Source organism: Scatophagus argus, chromosome 6 (genome assembly GCF_020382885.2).
Source record: "Scatophagus argus isolate fScaArg1 chromosome 6, fScaArg1.pri, whole genome shotgun sequence".
In the NCBI taxonomy this organism is placed as follows: Eukaryota; Metazoa; Chordata; class Actinopteri; family Scatophagidae; genus Scatophagus; species Scatophagus argus.
In genome coordinates, this window is record NC_058498.1 from 19,063,393 (window position 1) to 19,080,426 (window position 17,034).

The following is a 17,034-nucleotide window of genomic DNA, read 5'->3' on the forward strand; positions in this document are numbered from 1 at the left end:
GAATTGTTTTCTACTTGCTGGGGGGGGGGCGCAACAGAAAATAATTGAGAAGCACTGCCTTATAGCAACAATAAGCCAAAGGGGCATGAAAGCACTAGGGGTGTGAAAAACATGGTTTGAACAGGTGAAAATGACACTAATACACTATAATACAATCCTTGTATCCTCCTCTTCATTTCCTTTTCTCATTCTGTGTGCTTCCTACAGAAGCAGGTGATGAAAAAACTTACATGATTATCACACTTTGTGCAAGCTGCCTTTGCCTAAGATATGCAGTATATTTAGATGGCCAGCTGTTATTCTCTCCTGTGCCTTGATATTCCACCCCACACATTGCAACATTGCCACATATTTTCTACCTTCATAAATAGCAAATGCGGCTCATTCTTATCATTCTGATCATTCTTCTTCTTAGTTTTTTGAGCTGTAATTCTACAATGTGTGGTTTCTTTGTTTCGGCTCTAGAGCAGAAGACGCTACAGAACTGTCTTTCGAGTCTTATTATGGGATTCAGGTTCACCCTTTCAGACCGTATACCTGTGTCTGTTATTTCCAGTGAGTATTAGTAGACAGCATAAATGCAGGCCAGGCTCATCAATTTACAGGATAATCCAGATCCATCATTGAGCAGGTATGGAAAATCACACAAGAATGTGTCTTTAAACCATCAATTATGTCACAAGACATTGCAGTGTGTTAAAATTAGAATATGCATGACTGGGAAGGTTTGATGATTGAAAGCCTTTCTCAGAGCAACAATTTGCAGAAGCTTCTTAAAGTTCTTTAAATTTAGAGGAAAATGTTTCTATGCAGTCTTAAGTTCAAAGCTCATTCTTGACCTTGTAGTCATCACAAGGTCAATTTACTATGTGTTGTGGAGCATTCAGTCATATCACCCAAGTTTGTCCAGGTGTCATGGAGTGGTAGATGTTTAAATTCAGATTTCTAAGTCCTGGTTGAGCTAAAATCTGAGGTTTGAAGGCCATCAGTTACCTTGGAAACATCAGTTGGGAAAACGGTCTCGCCTCAAATGAGATAAAGTGCTCAGAAAAAATGGAAGCATGAACATCTACAATTCCATCTCACATAGGAAAACTGCAATCCCTGAAGAAGACAGTGTCATAAGGTCCTGAAGCGCTGCTAAATATCCTTGTGGAAATGATGTTTTCTTAATGACCCAATCCTACAATGCTGCATGCTGGTTAATGAGTCTGATATTTTGTCTTTAATCACAGATTTATTAAACAAAGTCAAACACACAGTTCATAGAAGTATGTGTAAAAGCAACAAAAACATGATAAAAACAAAAAAAACATGGATTGTCTGTCATCCTGTGATTCATATCAGCTCTCCTGTTGCTGTAGTGTGTGTGTGTATGTGTAAACACAGGTCCATCAGAGCAGCTGAGGTCATTCGTCCTTGTGCTGTCAAAGATGGCAACGGTGTATTTGTGATCACTGATTCAGTGCAGCATCTTATGTTGGAGGTCATGCTGGTTGTTGGACTCCTGGCACTCATACATGCTTCTCATCACCACTATTTCAGCACAGTTTTTGAAAGGTGAAAAATAAATAAAACAAACTCTAATTCATAGCAGTGTATCAGGACTGGTATGTCAAAAAATAATGCTTAAAGGAACATTCTTGTGTTTTTGCATCATTACACATACTTGGATTTCTATGTGTTTTCCAATCCTTTTTTTTTAAATTTCATGATGATATGGTAATCAGTGTGCAAACACTTTGGATGTGTGTAAGTGAGTTATTTCTTTAATTATTTATGATTGGTAGAGACTGATTTTCCGTTACATTTCGTTCATTTGGTGCATAGTTTTGTAAAAGTCATTTTTTCCACTTGTGAGTCTGACATGTTTTGGAAATTCTAAAAGGTAAGAGCGCCTAAATATGCAAGACTGAATAATATTTTAAGTTTGAACAAATGGCTGAAAACACATTTTTTAGTCTCCATGTTTAACTGATCACATTTGTTTAATAAAAAAACAACAACAACATATGAATACATTTGAATAAATTTGTTGTGACCATTTCTGAAATCTTGAGCTTGAAGATTCTCATCAGTATCTGAATGTCCCATGCTGAAAGAGTTTTAGAAACAATAACTGATTTTACTGTGATGAATAACCTTTGGCAAATAAGTTAAAAATCTGATCTGATCTGTACATTGCATTGAAATGACATGAAGGAAGAAAGGAAAAACATCAAAACATATGAAAATAATGTGCTGTAATTATGCACGGTTTGTTGTATATTTACTAAAATATGCAAACACACTGATATGTTCTTTTAAAATTCTACGGGATTCTATGGTTACAGTAGGCCAGGTTGTGACACTTAAAGCTCAGACAGTGTCGCCAGTGAGCTGCAGTGGTCTGCAGAGCAGTGGAAAATATCATATGGTCAGATGAGTCATCGTTCCTCGGCTCTCAACAAGTACACGATGAGTACATGAGGCACACAAAGTGAAAGACGAGTGCTAGCTTCCCAAAGTGAATTATAATGTCCATAATGGTATGAGGCATGTTAATCCTGATAGGGAAAATATTTGTTCAGGATGATGTTTCCGACATTCCCTGAAAACAAAGGATCACTGCATTGGCTGATAGTTGAGACCAAACCAAAACGGAGGATTATCTGGGGATCCAGATTTGTTGAGCTGAAATTACGCTTTCAGGTTCCATATGAAAATCTCCCATTATCAATATTACGACCACCAACTTAATATATAAAGCTCAGTTTGCCTCCTCAGTGTAAATTCTTTGCAAAGGACTTAAGTAACCGCACCAAAAAACAGCAAGTTAACCCCTAACCATAACATTCATTAGGTTTTTTTTCTCTATTTTAATTCTATTTAAATATTATTAATAAGAATAATGGAAACAAAGCCTTTAATAACATTTTTCACCAACAATCCCCACTGCAAACACCATGTTGGTCAAAGTGGTACTAAATAATTGAAAAAGGTAACAAAATCCTGGGAGCAGATGTTGTGGGGTGCAAATCTGAAGGATATTTAAACAGCATTTCCATATGCTGTTGATTGTGTCACCTTCCCGTGGCACAAGCTTTGTCTCCAAAGAACATGTCTTCTATTCTCTGGAAATAGCAAACAATCTTGTAAATAAAGTAAGCTATTTATATTATTTAATACATGTCTCATGAAAAGGCAATAAGAGTAGGATTTTCCTAGAAAATAACATAGACTCATAAAACAACAATTCTTCTCAGCCGTCTCTGGAAGCGTGTGGTGGTATATGGATCTCCAAACACCATACCCTTTGTAATGTTTCCTTGTTTTGTTGTACTTGGGATGTTTCTGGGCATCAAACTTTGGGCCAACCAATAACATTGAACAGGGTGTAGTGACCATGTGCCAGAGTAGAGCCTGAATACAGACACCACAGATGTGTAGGAGTTGTTTTTTTACTACTTTCTGTAGCCGCATTCCATGTATGCCCACAATATATTCTGTAGTTTGTTGCAGCATAGTGGCACAAAAAAATGGAGGAATGCAGATGTCTTCACAGAGCCTATGCATACACCATTTTATGACAAAATTTACATCAGACAGGTCCTGGTGGACCTTCACACAGGGAAAGCATGATTCCGGTTTAAGCAACAAACTTTGAATGTTGCGTTTATCAACCACAACCTACAGATAATACTTATTCTGTTTTCAACTGCTAATATTATAAAAGAACACCTACATCGGCATTATGTTTTGTTTTTTAATATCTGTTGCTCTGATTCAGTGAACACTGAAGCTGATAAATGAACTTAACTGGAACATCTAGTCTACACAATTTAGACAGAGTCAGGCTAAATTCTTGTTAAACTAATCATCCCCTGGATGTAGCTCCGTATTTCTCAAACAGACATGAGTGGTATGAATCTCCTCATCTAGCTCTCATTAGGAAAGCAAGTAAGTGAATTTCCCAAAATACTGAACTATTCCTTTAACCTCCCATCTAGAATAACAGCCGGATCTCAATCCAAAAAAGTACTTGTGGGTGATGGGAAGAATATTATGGAATCACTTCAAGACAACACTCAAGATACAGATAATGTTGGCTCATACCAGCCCCAATCTTTACAAGACACAAAGTGTCTTGGTGCTTTATTTTGGTCTGATAAGGCTGAATTGGGGCATCATCTAGCTGTAATTTCACCATATATTTAGATATGTGTTTATACCTGCATTGTAATCACAGAAATTTTTGGGAAAACATGCTAGGACTAGCAGAGGTCAACATCAGAAAGAAGCATGCATCAAGCGTGTGATGAAGTGTGTTCTTGTCAAAAGACAGCTATTGCTGAGTCTGGGCAGAAGCCCCCCATCTCATGCTTATTTATCTTTCAGTCTGATTTACAGGGAGGTGTGTCATCCCCTTCGTGCAGCATCACAGCTCAAAGCTGATCTCTCTTGACTGTCCAAACAGGGGCTCTGTTGCCAGGTGTGTGTCCGAGTACGCACGCCGCAGGTGTGTAGAGCTGCACGTGGTTTTGATGGCAACCTCATAGGGAGGTGGAGGTTCCAGCCAAGGAGGAGGATGAGGCGATGGACTAAAACCACCAGAATCCATGGGAGGGTAGTCAAATTCCTCACCACGAGCACCTTGCCTGTTGTGTTCCATCGTCCTACACACAAGAAACAGTAGCAGTGAGAAATCATGTGAAATCAATAATGTAAAGGAACACTTTTTTAGGCCAGAACAAACACAAACCCGTATGTACAGTATAGTTCTGAGGTGTCAGCGGCTGTAGGAATCAGATGCGACATAGATGGAGTCATGTTTTGTGCTGTTTCTTGCCAAATACAAGGGTTTGGGTTTCACAAAAGCATAATGGATATTTTGGTTGTGCAGGATGATAAAGTTTCTTTATTATACATGTCACTAACTGGACCGTCTCTAACCAAAAAGCAGGAGCTAGCCAACATAAAACCTACAGTGACTGGATTACAACAACACTATCCCACTGGGTCAAACAAGTAATTTGACATTCTGAGAAATAGGCCTATGCTTATTCTCTTTAGGGGAGAATTAGATGAGAAGATCAATACCACTCTCATGCCTGTACCGTAAATATGAAGCCAGAGCCACCTGTTATCTGTTATATAGTTTAGCATAAAGACTGGAAGCAGAGAACCAGCTAGCCTGGCTAAGTCCAAAGGCAACAACCTGCCTGTACCTGTAACCTGTACCTGCCTTCACCTACCTGTATCTATAAAACTCACAAATAAATATATTATATCACAATCAGTCCAAAAATCAAGCTGTAAAAATGACAAATCACCATCTCATGGGGTTTTCTTCTGAGAAAGTTTGATATAAAAATACCCCCTTAAATGTAATTGTCATTTTGACACGATCTATGTGCAAGGCTAATCATTTTCCCCTGTTTCAAGTCTTTATGCTAAGCTAACCTAACTGGCTGCTAGCATTAGCTTCATATTTAGCATACAAACATGAGAGTGGTACGGATTTTTTCATCTAACTTTCACTCAGAAAGTGTATTTCCTAAATTGCCTACCCCATTCCTTCATATTTTGTTGTGATTATATTCAAATAGGTGTGTTTCTGGCCTGCGAGGAGTGTTAAATGGGATACAGTCACTCAAGAACGAAGGCCAGCATTGTTCCCTCAGATTTGAAGGCTGAAATGTATATTTGGTCAAAATTAATGAGAGATGAAGTCAAAATTGGTATTCCTGCTGAAATGTGCAACTGCTGGGGTCTTGGGTACTGGCCAATCTGTGAAGGGTCCCAAAAACTGATAACTGAATCTGTGATAGAGAGATATACTTTATTGATCTCAGGCTGGGAAATTACAGTCGGAAATTGATGTCGTGAAATATAGAGCTGCAAGAGGAAAAATGAATTAGAAAGCATGGCTGAGTGGACATCAGTAAAATGATTTGAGTCTTTTATAAGATGTATTTTAAGGTTTAACTAAACTGGTTTTCTGTTGGCACTAAGACACTCAGTAGTTGGACTCTTATTTTCTGGGTTCAGGATAAAATTTGTAAATACAGACTGAACTATCCAAAACAGTTGAATAACAAATCTAAACTTATTTTTCTGTCACCCACCTGGGCAGAAACACTGACTGGGATTCTGGGAAGCGACTCCCTGTCGGTGAGAAGAGGGTATGGTTGCCAAAATTGGGGTAGTCATTATATGGATAATGTGGGCACTCTGGGTCGAACTCCTGGTGGTTGTAGTTTCCTGCACTTTTGCTGTTCATTGCCCAGAACAGCCCCAGGATGAGCATGACCACCCCCAGCACCACACAGCAGAGAGAGAAAGGTTGCAAGCGGCTCTGGGAGTCGACCAGGAAGGCTGTGGTGCCCCCAGTCACAATGAGGAAGGCTCCGATGAAGATTGCTCCATGGTGCAGGGAAGGCATCCTTCTCCAGGTCCGTAACTGTTTCTGAGGTTACTGTGTAGGCTGCGACTGGCTGGATAGTGTAATTCACCTACAAGTAGTCCAACAGTGCGCTCCCCATGCACTCTGACACTGACCAGACATCCAAATAACTCACTCCACTGTCCCAGAAGTCCAGTTATGAAAAGAAACAGTTCAATTAATCTATTTATTTGTTCCCATAAGTTCCATCTTCCTTACTGTTAAACAGTGTTGATCATAAACTTCAAAGTCCTCACTCTGTGGATCTCCAGCTCCTGTAGAAAAGTGTAAAAATTAATGTTTTGTTGGTAGGCAAAGAAAAATAAAATGAGGAAGGCATTGATGCGCATCAGGCCAATGTGGAGTAGCTGTGTTTATCATCAGTGCAGATGGACGAGAGGAAGGCAGAGCCCATTAAGAAATCTTTACTGGCGCCCCACCCTCCTTCTGTCTAATGTGTCTGAAGGGTACCACTTTAGCCCTGTGTGTGTGGATGGGTGTGTGTGTGAGAGACAGTGGGATATAGGCCTACATCCTTTAACAAAACAAGATATTTTTGTAACCTAACATTTAAATAAAGACCCAAATGTTTGGCAGTTGACAAACGAATGAAGCAACGCTTGTCACAACCTAAGAGCTGTAATAACTTTGAGTGATTTATGAAAGATGCCCAATCTTCAAACAAAGACACCAAGTTCATTTTTTATTAATATGAATCTGAACCAAATCTGATTCAATTTATTTATGTGTCACTAAAAATAAAATGTGAAAAGGATAGCCTAACACATAAAAACAAATAAATAAACAAGTAAATAAAATAATATAAACACAATAAGTGTGTAAATGCTACCATTAGCATGCTAACGCTCACAATTCTGATGATTTTTATTATGTTTGAGTTAAGTGCTAATATTTACTAATTAGCACTAAACATAAAGTACAGCTGAGGCTGATAAGTTAGGTTGCTAGCTATTTGGGTGTAAACCAAATTAATAGACAAATTGAAAATTGAAAATTTATAGCAAGTCACCCTTAAAAGCACATAAATACCTACGCAAAAATTCATGGCACTAAATCCAGTAATTGCTGAGATACTTCAGTCTGGACAAAAGTGACTGACTGACTGACAGATATCCAAACACAGACCAGCCATGCTGGTAGAGTAGCATAGTAGCAGCTAGTATTCAGCTAAAAAATTAAAATTAAGCGATTCATTAACTTGAAATCCAAAGGTTAACTAAACAAATAAAATAAATGATAAAAATCCAAACATTAAAAAAAATATATTTGTGTGGGGAAAACAACTCATGACCTCATAATTTTATTCGCATGTTCTAACTATTTTATGTATTAGATTTTCTCTTACATGATTTTCTCTGGGGCTACACTCAGAGAGAGTGGATGACCTGGATGCCTGAGAATCTCCACAGATATGCTCTGGGGCTACATATTGTATAAGCATTGTTGAAGACAGCCACCTGCCAACATCTGCTTCAATGTAACTATTGTGCATGTGACAAGTAAAAAACGGGACAGGAGGTCGTAATCAGTCAGTCTTTCTCCAAGGCTGATACAGACCAGTGCATGGTGTGACAACTTCTGCGCTTTATGATTGGTTAAAGTTCAGAAAGGCTACAGCTCAAGAGTTCCCTACGTCACTTGTTACACCAATGAGCGTGAAGCTGTGGCGTTAGGTCACACCCCCTCGATATTTTTAACCAATGAGTGTGGTTTTTATCTGTCACAGTGAAGGGGTGATCAGGAGTCGGGGTTTGTGGTTGGGATAATCAATACGGAGTTTTTTTAGTTCAGTTTGAAAGTGTAGCACATACTTTTAGTTTGGAGACCGTGCAAACTTGAATCTGTCAAGAAACGATGGATTCGCTGTTGTATTTAGCTGGTTTGGTCGTCATGTTCCTGCTGTGGATCAAAGTTAAAGGTCTAGATTACGTTATCGTCCACCAGAGATGGATATTTGTGTGTCTGTTCCTGCTGCCGCTCTCTGTTATATTTGATATGTATTATTATGTGCGCGCATGGCTCATTTTCAAGATGTGCTCTGCGCCCAAACTGCACGACCAGCGCGTGCGTGACATCCAGCGACAGGTGAGCCGTCATCCTCTGACAGAGGCTGTGTGCACAGGTGTGCGTTTGAGTGTTTGTGCAGTTTGATGCTTATTCTCATTTGGGGTGCCAAGATAATTTTAGGGACATATAATAAAGTGGCACCGTACAGAAGACACGGAAAACTGGATTAATATTATGGACCTTTCCTCGGGTAACACTCGAATCCTACACCAATACTGGTGTTCGGTTCAAGTGTTATGTTACTGTTAAAATAATATCAGCCTCAAACATCCTGTCATCGTGTAGAACAGTCACTTTCATCCTGTGAAGTTTACATCTTTCACATGGTTAATATACCTACATGATGAACCAGTACTGTGTATCTGAGTATGAGTCATGGGTAGTGAAAAATTCACAATGGCTACTTGTGTTTTCGTGTGCTTTCAGTTATGTAAAATATACATAGGGTGAAAGAAGCTTTGTGAGAGGAACATTGTGATGTAAGAATTGTCATGCTGGTGCTGTGGCTTTATCTCTGTTAACTCATCAATCACTGAAACAATTATCACAAGCATTCTATACCTGCTCACATATTTACCTGCTTTTTATGCAAATAGAAAACATTTGGAGGAGACCACGATCATGCCAGCATTGATATAACTTTTATAAAATGTATTCTTGATCTGTTTCTCTGAGATTGGGCTGATTATAAGCCCATCCATTTCTGTGGCTGTAAATTAACTGAGAAGGCAAGTTTATGTTAGCATACAACCCCAGCTAAGTAACTACCATCTCAAGTGTTCTTGGTTTCCAACACAGTTTGTTAAAATTAAATGACTTAATACAGTTCCATCTCTACACTGTGAAAATCATGTTTGAAACACATTTATTCTTAGTATTTTGCTTTCTTAAGCAAATATTCTTATTATATAAAGATAATAAGATACAATCTGGTAATGTTTGACTTCAAAATTCACAGTTGGGCACAACATTGGGCTTAATCATGAAATTTGTTAAGCGATTGATGCACTGAATAAGTTCACAGGTGAACATGCCATGAGTTAAAGTAGGAATGGATCATCTTCAATATGAAAATCAATTCTCAGCATTTCCCACTGGACAAATGGGAAGGAAAATTTCTGTATATAGTGATGTACCTGCAAAACCTGCTCTTTAAAGTACTAACTCTGTTGGTCTGTCCTGGTGCGGTGGTACGATTGAAAAGTATGTGAGGATTTATGTGTGTGAATCTCACTATTTAAGGTAAGATAATATGCCGACTACATAAGCGAGAGAGCACTGGTAGCACCCCAGACAGATCTCATATCTTGGTTCCTCAAAGGATTTTGTCAGGAGAGGAGTTTAACATAAAGTACAGGTAAATCAAAGCCATAGACCAGAGAGAGATGTAATCAATCATTTGGACTCTAAGGAAGTAAGGAAAGAGAGACATAAATGGACTCAGTGGGATGAACTAATTGCAAAGTTTATCAGTCTTCACAAATCATACTTTGAAGAGTACAAATGAGCTGCCAAGGCATTTGATCTCCAGGAATGCCCTCAGATAGTCTGGATTATGGCTGAGCTGGGCATGCAATAGGTAATAATCTGTTGTTCTCTGTATCATGTGTCCTGAAACGTTTCAGGTTCGTGAGTGGAGGAAAGAGGGGAGTAAAGCTTACATGTGTACGGGTCGTCCCGGTTGGCTCACTGTGTCCCTCAGAGTGGGGAAATACAAGAAAACACACAAGAACATCATGATCAATATGATGGATATTCTGGAGGTGGACACAAAGAGGCAGGTAGGACAATTCATCAAACTCAATTTACCTATTACCTAAAGGGAGTCATTAATGTGATTACGTGTTCATTTATTGTGTATGTAGTAGGGACAATCCATGGTACATACGTTGTACTGGACAGAGCTAAAAAAGAAAGAAAGAAAGAAAAGAAAACAATATAAAAAACAATATAAAAAAATACAACTGCAATGTGAAATACAGGGTACCATAGCTAAACATGTCATCTGAAGGATCCAACTTGGATTTTATTTTAAGCCACACGAGCATCTCTTGTTTATCTTAGGATGGTGATGTCTGTTGGTCCATCACTTTGGTCCAGAGGGAAATATCTCAATGACTATCAGATGGATTATTGTGAAAATTTGTGCAGATATTCCTGATGCATTAAGGATTCTTCCTGCTACATCGACCTCAGCTGCTTTGTGTTTAGTGGTAATGAGCAAATGTTAGTGTGCTAAACTAAGATGGTGAACATAATAGACATCATCATCCTAGCATGCTGATATTTCTACTATATTAATACTTAATCTGAGGTGACACTTTTCATAGTAATTTTACTCTTTACTATAAATAAATGTGACTAATCTGGGGAAACACTGCACTGTCTTGGCTGTTTAACAGTTTTGCTGTGTTCCCAGTTCCCAGCATTTAAACCTGGTGAACACAATGTTCTTATTAACCAACAGAAATGACAGCTCAGTTGATTTTCACTGTAACCATATTCTTAAAAATGTGCCTGACTGGGCTTTGTATTGCCAGCCAGATGGTGGACCTTTACTCACACTGATTTTTGTTTCCTAGGTAGTAAGAGTTGAGCCACTGGCCAACATGGGTCAGGTGACTGCTCTCCTCAACTCTATTGGCTGGACTCTGCCGGTGCTGCCCGAGCTCGATGACCTCACTGTGGGTATGTTGTCCATATTACTGTGGAGTATATTCTGGGGTATCATCACAGAGTGGCGTCATCTGTGACTCTCAGGTTTCTAGAAATAGAGAAGACGTACAGATGATTTGCACAGGCTGTTGTTCAGTGATGTAGATCCTGCATCTCTTCCATCAATCACTGTATCCTGTTCGGGGCTAATTGTGTTAGAGGATTGATGTCGTAGCTCAAAGGATGAAACTGGAGGAAATGCTGCAGTGTTGGAAGCACCCCTGGATCGGGTTGCATAATGGATTTCCTGATGCCATAAACTGCATGTCAACAATCTAATGTTTTCCCAGCAGGCTGCAGTACATTCACTTATCCTGATGTCCGTGCAGACACATACATACTCTGCAAACAAACGCAGCTTTCTGCTTCTGTATTCTGTGCCCTCTGTTGTTCTCACCTGGAAAAATATTAATTTACCAAGAGCAAATCGTTTCTTTTCTCCTCTGTCAGGTGGTTTGGTGATGGGCACAGGCATTGAGTCTTCCTCTCATATTTACGGGCTGTTTCAGCACATCTGTGTCGCATACGAACTGGTTCTGGCTGATGGCAGTTTAGTACGCTGCACTGAGGTGAGCATGGAGAGTGTGTGATTTATGTCTGAGTCCAGGGGCCTGTATCATCAAATGAGATTAGTGGGTTCGAGCTCAAGTTTTTCAGTATCACGAATCTGGCTCAGGTTAAATATGGATCACCAGGGTGACATCATCGCCATCTTTGCCAATCTTTCCTTGCAGCAGATACTCTTACATTACTTTGACCTGTTTTTATTCATAATGACTGGTTCATTATGGCAAAAAGCACACAGATAGTATTTTCCATATGCACACTACAATACTGAAAAACTCAAAAATATTGCAATCATATTTAAAAGCTTTGCTTTAGCTATACATGGATATTGTTCCTACTGTTTCTAGCCTATCCCAGCTGACAATGGGCGAGAGGTGGGGTACACCCTGGACTGGTCACCAGTTAATCACAAGTCTAGTACTGAAAAACAATCACACACTCAGTCCTCGGAACAATGTAAAGTAGCCAGTTAACCTAATGTGCATGTTTTCGGGACTGTGGGTGGAAGCTTGCGTAGCCGGAGAAAACCCACGTGGGCACAGGGAGAACATGCCAAGTCTGCAGAGAAGGGCCCAGACCGAGACTCGAACCCTGAACCCTCATGCTGTAAGGTGACAGTGCTATCCACCGTGCCACACATGGTTATTAAATTAAATATATATTCCGTGTATGGAAAAATTAAAGACTCACCCCTCTTTTCCCAAAAAATAAATCATGTACCTGTCAGCAAAAATAGAAATACTTAACCCTCCCTCTTTTCTGACTTTTTTGCCTCACTAATAGCTTTTGAACAATCCCTAACCCAGTCAGAGCCAGACCAAGTAACACAGCGAGTGGTGTGCTCGTGGAGCGGATGAAATGGTTGACGCTGTGAGGTTTGCTAATGGTTTAGCTGTAAAAGCCAGCATGTGAGACAAATAGCCTAACATTAGGAACCCAGAAGGCTGAAACCACATGCATCTCTCCGCCATACATGTGTGTACAATTTGTTCTTGTTGAAATTTTCTCTTTCCCTCACACAGGAGGAGAACTCGGACCTGTTCCACGCCGTCCCATGGTCCTGTGGAACTCTGGGGTTCCTGGTTGCAGCTGAAATTAAGATAGTCCCCTCTAAGTCCTGGGTGAAGCTGCACTATGAGCCTGTCAGAGGGCTGGAGAATATCTGTAAACGTTTCACTGAAGCATCAGAGAACAAGGAGAACACATTTGTTGAGGGCATCCAGTACACTTTGGACACAGCTGTCATCATGACTGGAACCATGACTGACCACGCTGAGCCTGATAAGGTAAGGTGTGTGTGTGTTTGTGTGTGAGTGTGTGAGAGAGAGAGAGACTACATAATTTGGCTTGTGTTCATATGTTTTATCACATCTAACCTCCCTTTTTTCTTCTTGGATCAGATTAATAGAATTGGCCTGCACTTTAAACCCTGGTTCTTTAAACACGTGGAGGGCTACCTGAAAGACGACTGTACCGGAGTCGAGTACATCCCTCTGAGACACTACTATCACAGACACACACGCAGCATCTTCTGGGAGCTTCAGGTACTCACAAGCTCACACATACAGGGACTGTTTCCACTCCATTAAGGGACTGTATGTATCTGCCAGATTTCACTTGTCATCATATTATCAACCCCTTGCCCACTTGTCTTTATTACACTCTCGTGTCCTTTCTCTGTCACACACCCCTACTCCTGCACATTTTGTGCTCACACACACACACACACACACACCATTAGCCATTAGTGAAAGGGGTTGGCATCCTTTTCTGAAACAGTAAATGGTGTGATAAATAATGCATAGTATTGGTTTTACAGATGTCTACAGGAATTAGCTCTCTGCTTTTGTGTGCTCTTGGTTTTTGAAAGAGTTTTGTAGACGGCTCAGACAATAAATAGAGCTGACGAGTGCTTTCATCAAATCGTTAATCAACAAATTGTGCAAGACATCACTGGTATAAGAAAGCATTAGGTGCTGATTGGAGGGTTGTGGCTGCCCTCTAGTGGAGTGTAAGAGTACTGCAGCTGCACTGTACCAGTGTCTCATCTAAATTAAGATAACGAACTCTATCCTCATGTAGAAATTCAACATGATATTAAGGAAAAGCCACTGCAAATCAACAACTATATGCTTATTATTCATGTAAGTGTAATATGAAATGCCTGCATAAAAGCAGCATCATTAATATTTTCTATGGACCCTCAACTTTTTGATGTAACTGTTTGATCTGTTTTTATAAATAACTAATAAATAAATCTCAGAAGAGAAAGCTGAAGAAACAATTATTCAAATATTTTCAATTTATTTTTCAGAGTAAATATCATTTGAATACACTGAAATTTCCCATATTATAAAATGTGGCATTGACGAAATGATGTTTAAACATTGAGTTACACATATTGATCGGTGAATCTGGAAAATATAAGGAAAAGGGTGACAAAGTGAAAGTACTTCTGATATCTGACTGACAGTCCAAAGAAGAGCTACTTTGCCTTTTTTTTTTTTTAAACTTTTTATTTTATTTTCCTTAAGCAACTCTCCAAAACACTACAAATACATTTTCGTCTGCTGTCCCTCTTGTTGTTTTGAGGAGGTATATCTCTCATATTGAAAGGGCCCCCGTCTAGTATAGAAATATAACTCACACAAGATCGTTATACTAATGCCATACTTTGTTATTGTATACAGTCCATCCCTAGCCAACTATGTTTCTATAACCCTCCCAGACACACCTTAAATCCACCTTGCACTATGAGTCTCTGTGTATACCTCTCATGCATTGTCATTTCTGTGTTGAAATTCTTGAAGTTGCCCTCGAGCTCGTCTGCTAGCCACCCCTTTGTGTGTGTCCCGGACCTGTTTCCATTTCGCGATCCCTCTCTCTCTCTCTCTCTCTCTCTCTCTCTCCTCTCCTCTGCTGCCTGTCCCGTTTTCCACTTTGTATCCTCTCTCCTGCATATCGCTAGCAGCCTCCTCTGCGTTGCCACAGGTTTTCACTCCACTTGGCCAGTGGAAGCGCATCTTGTTGAGAGGCGTCTGAAAACGGATGCCTTGTTTCTTTAATATCTTCTTGATGCTCGTGTATGCTTTGCGTTGTTGAGCTACTTTGTTTTTTAATCTTTTTGTGTATATATATGTGTCCCTTTATCCAGGACATTATTCCCTTTGGCAACAACCCGGTGTTTCGCTGGCTTTTTGGATGGATGGTACCTCCTAAGATCTCACTGCTGAAGCTCACCCAGGGAGAGACCATCAGACGTCTTTATGAACAGCACCACGTGGTCCAGGACATGCTGGTACCCATGAAGCACCTGCAGGCTGCCATCACGCGCTTCCACCAGGACATCAGCGTAAGGCTTATATGTGAAACCACTTAGTACTCGCCTCTTATGGCACATAGCCCTGCCTGAGCTCCTGTGTGTCTCGTGTTATTTCAGGTTTACCCTCTGTGGCTGTGTCCATTCCTGTTGACACCAGGCAGAGGGATGGTCCACCCCAAAGGTCAAGAGGAGGAGTTGTATGTGGATATTGGGGCTTATGGAGAGCCCAAAGTTAAACACTTTGAAGCTAAATCATCCACACGTCAGCTGGAAAAGTTTGTCAGAGATGTACATGGGTAAGTCTCCAATTAAAAAAAAAAATAAATAAATCAAATATGTTCACAGTGGAGCATATAAAATGTAATGACATAACATTCATGCTTCTTCTTGTAACATATATGTGTTGTTGTGCAGGTTCCAGATGCTGTATGCAGATGTGTACATGGACAGAGAGGAGTTTTGGGAGATGTTTGATGGACAGCTATATCACAGACTGAGGGAGGAACTAGGCTGTAAGGAGGCCTTCCCAGAGGTTTACGACAAAATCTGTAAATCTGCCCGGCACTGACTCACCCGTCACCTGGCTACTGCCCTGTGCCACACATACAAAGAGGCACGTTGGCGTCAGCTGTTAGTGTGGAAACGTTTCAACTAAAAACAAAAAAAACATTGCTCAAAGAGGCATCTCAGAATTTTCTAAAGTGGAAATAAGCTTTGCACACATGAATACAAACTTAAACAGGAGGTATTTTTGGAAACCACAGTGTCTTAAGAGGCCCTTCTCTCAATGTGAAGCAGGAGCGCATGTGATTTAATGATTTTAAGTCATGAATGTATTCTCTTTCCCTGCTTTCTGTACACAGTTATGTTATTTCAGTGCTCTCGTTCTGACTTCATGTCCTACTTGGCTCAAAAACCACGCATTACACATACGGTTTATGTTCTTGTACTTGTTGAACATACTGTACCACATGTTTTATTTTTTTTTTGCTTTTGAAAAAAAAAAGTATATTGTGGGCAACTTTCTCCTGTTTAAATACCTTCTCTGTGGGTCATCACAGACCTTTTGCCTTTAATAGACCAGTCTTTCTACAGTGCCATACACTTCCGCTGTTTCAAAATATACGTTTTTGTGATGATATTTCAAGTCTTAAAAATACACACATATACACCTATTGTGACTTACAGGCTACTATTTTTATATCAAAATGAGAACATATAACCAGGATTGTCTAAAGACTGAACAAAATAATTAAAAGCTTTTTTCTGCAATAAATAGAATTCTCATGCTTTTAAAAATAAAAGAAGAAATACCCTGCCATGCTACAGTAGTAAATGACCACAGCCATCATACAGATGCGTAGTCAAAGCTGTATTTGCTCTGAACAGATTAATTTAACTTTATTATTATAACAGCCCAGTCCAGACCTGATCTTTTGCTTCTTTTGTTTGTCCGTGTGTACTTGTTTTTTTTAAATGCATCAGTATATAGTCAAAGCAAACTGATGCGCTTTTAACACTTATTTCACAGTGTAACCTAACTTTGTTTTGTGTATTTGTCCCGTCTGACTCATCTTAAAGTCATACAGTTATGATTAAAGACTCGTCTCTATTTTTAGTGAAACTGATTTGCCAAGAAAAGAAAACACACAAAGTTAAGGATGAATTTGATAGAACTGTTTAATAATAATGATGAATAATAATTTCAGCATTTCTGTGGATATCAGCAAATTCTTTTGGTCACAATATAGTGAAAATCTGAGCTCATGCAGCCCTTATCCATACAATACCGTACAGCACATAAACCCGAGCAGACGGCTTTCCACAAAATGTCCCAGTTTGGAGCAGAGGTTTTACCTGGGAGCACCAGTGCTGTGTGGATCGTTTTAATTTTTCCAGAGTACGTCCTGTACTTTTG

General features: G+C 39.7%; 2 protein-coding genes across 3 annotated transcripts; one reads left to right on the top strand and one right to left on the bottom strand.

The window, feature by feature from the left end:
- Positions 1 to 3,869: 3,869 nt before the first annotated feature.
- si:dkeyp-51f12.2 (uncharacterized protein LOC100151460 homolog) lies at positions 3,870 to 7,023 on the bottom strand. The gene is made up of 2 exons (XM_046392226.1): positions 6,108 to 7,023; positions 3,870 to 4,655 (listed from the first exon to the last, which is right to left on the bottom strand). Exons 1-2 carry the CDS (start codon positions 6,422 to 6,424, stop codon positions 4,418 to 4,420), a joined length of 555 nt encoding a protein of 184 aa, XP_046248182.1. The 5' UTR covers positions 6,425 to 7,023; the 3' UTR covers positions 3,870 to 4,417.
- Positions 7,024 to 8,163: 1,140 nt separating this feature from the next.
- On the top strand, positions 8,164 to 16,639 carry dhcr24 (24-dehydrocholesterol reductase). 2 transcript variants are annotated; one of them, XM_046392554.1, is made up of 10 exons: positions 8,202 to 8,363; positions 8,477 to 8,530; positions 10,138 to 10,293; positions 11,095 to 11,200; positions 11,678 to 11,796; positions 12,817 to 13,080; positions 13,195 to 13,338; positions 14,949 to 15,146; positions 15,234 to 15,412; positions 15,531 to 16,639. In XM_046392554.1, the coding sequence occupies exons 2-10, from the start codon at positions 8,477 to 8,479 to the stop codon at positions 15,682 to 15,684; spliced, it is 1,374 nt and encodes a 457-aa protein (XP_046248510.1). In that variant the 5' UTR covers positions 8,202 to 8,363; the 3' UTR covers positions 15,685 to 16,639. The 2 variants fall into 2 exon arrangements, with proteins under 2 accessions (XP_046248509.1, XP_046248510.1); XM_046392553.1 differs by having other exon boundaries at positions 8,164 to 8,530.
- Positions 16,640 to 17,034: the final 395 nt, after the last annotated feature.

Excerpts from the sequence above, each read along its gene's own strand:
- si:dkeyp-51f12.2 (XM_046392226.1), bottom strand. The coding sequence starts at position 6,424 with ATGCCTTCCCTGCACCATGGAGCAATCTTCATCGGAGCCTTCCTCATT. Across the intron at positions 4,656-6,107 it reads CAGTCAGTGTTTCTGCCCAG|GACGATGGAACACAACAGGC; the intron begins GTGGGTGACAGA and ends TCTTGTGTGTAG.
- dhcr24 (XM_046392553.1), top strand. The coding sequence starts at position 8,300 with ATGGATTCGCTGTTGTATTTAGCTGGTTTGGTCGTCATGTTCCTGCTG. Across the intron at positions 11,201-11,677 it reads GCTCGATGACCTCACTGTGG|GTGGTTTGGTGATGGGCACA; the intron begins GTATGTTGTCCA and ends CTCCTCTGTCAG. Across the intron at positions 13,339-14,948 it reads GCATCTTCTGGGAGCTTCAG|GACATTATTCCCTTTGGCAA; the intron begins GTACTCACAAGC and ends CCCTTTATCCAG.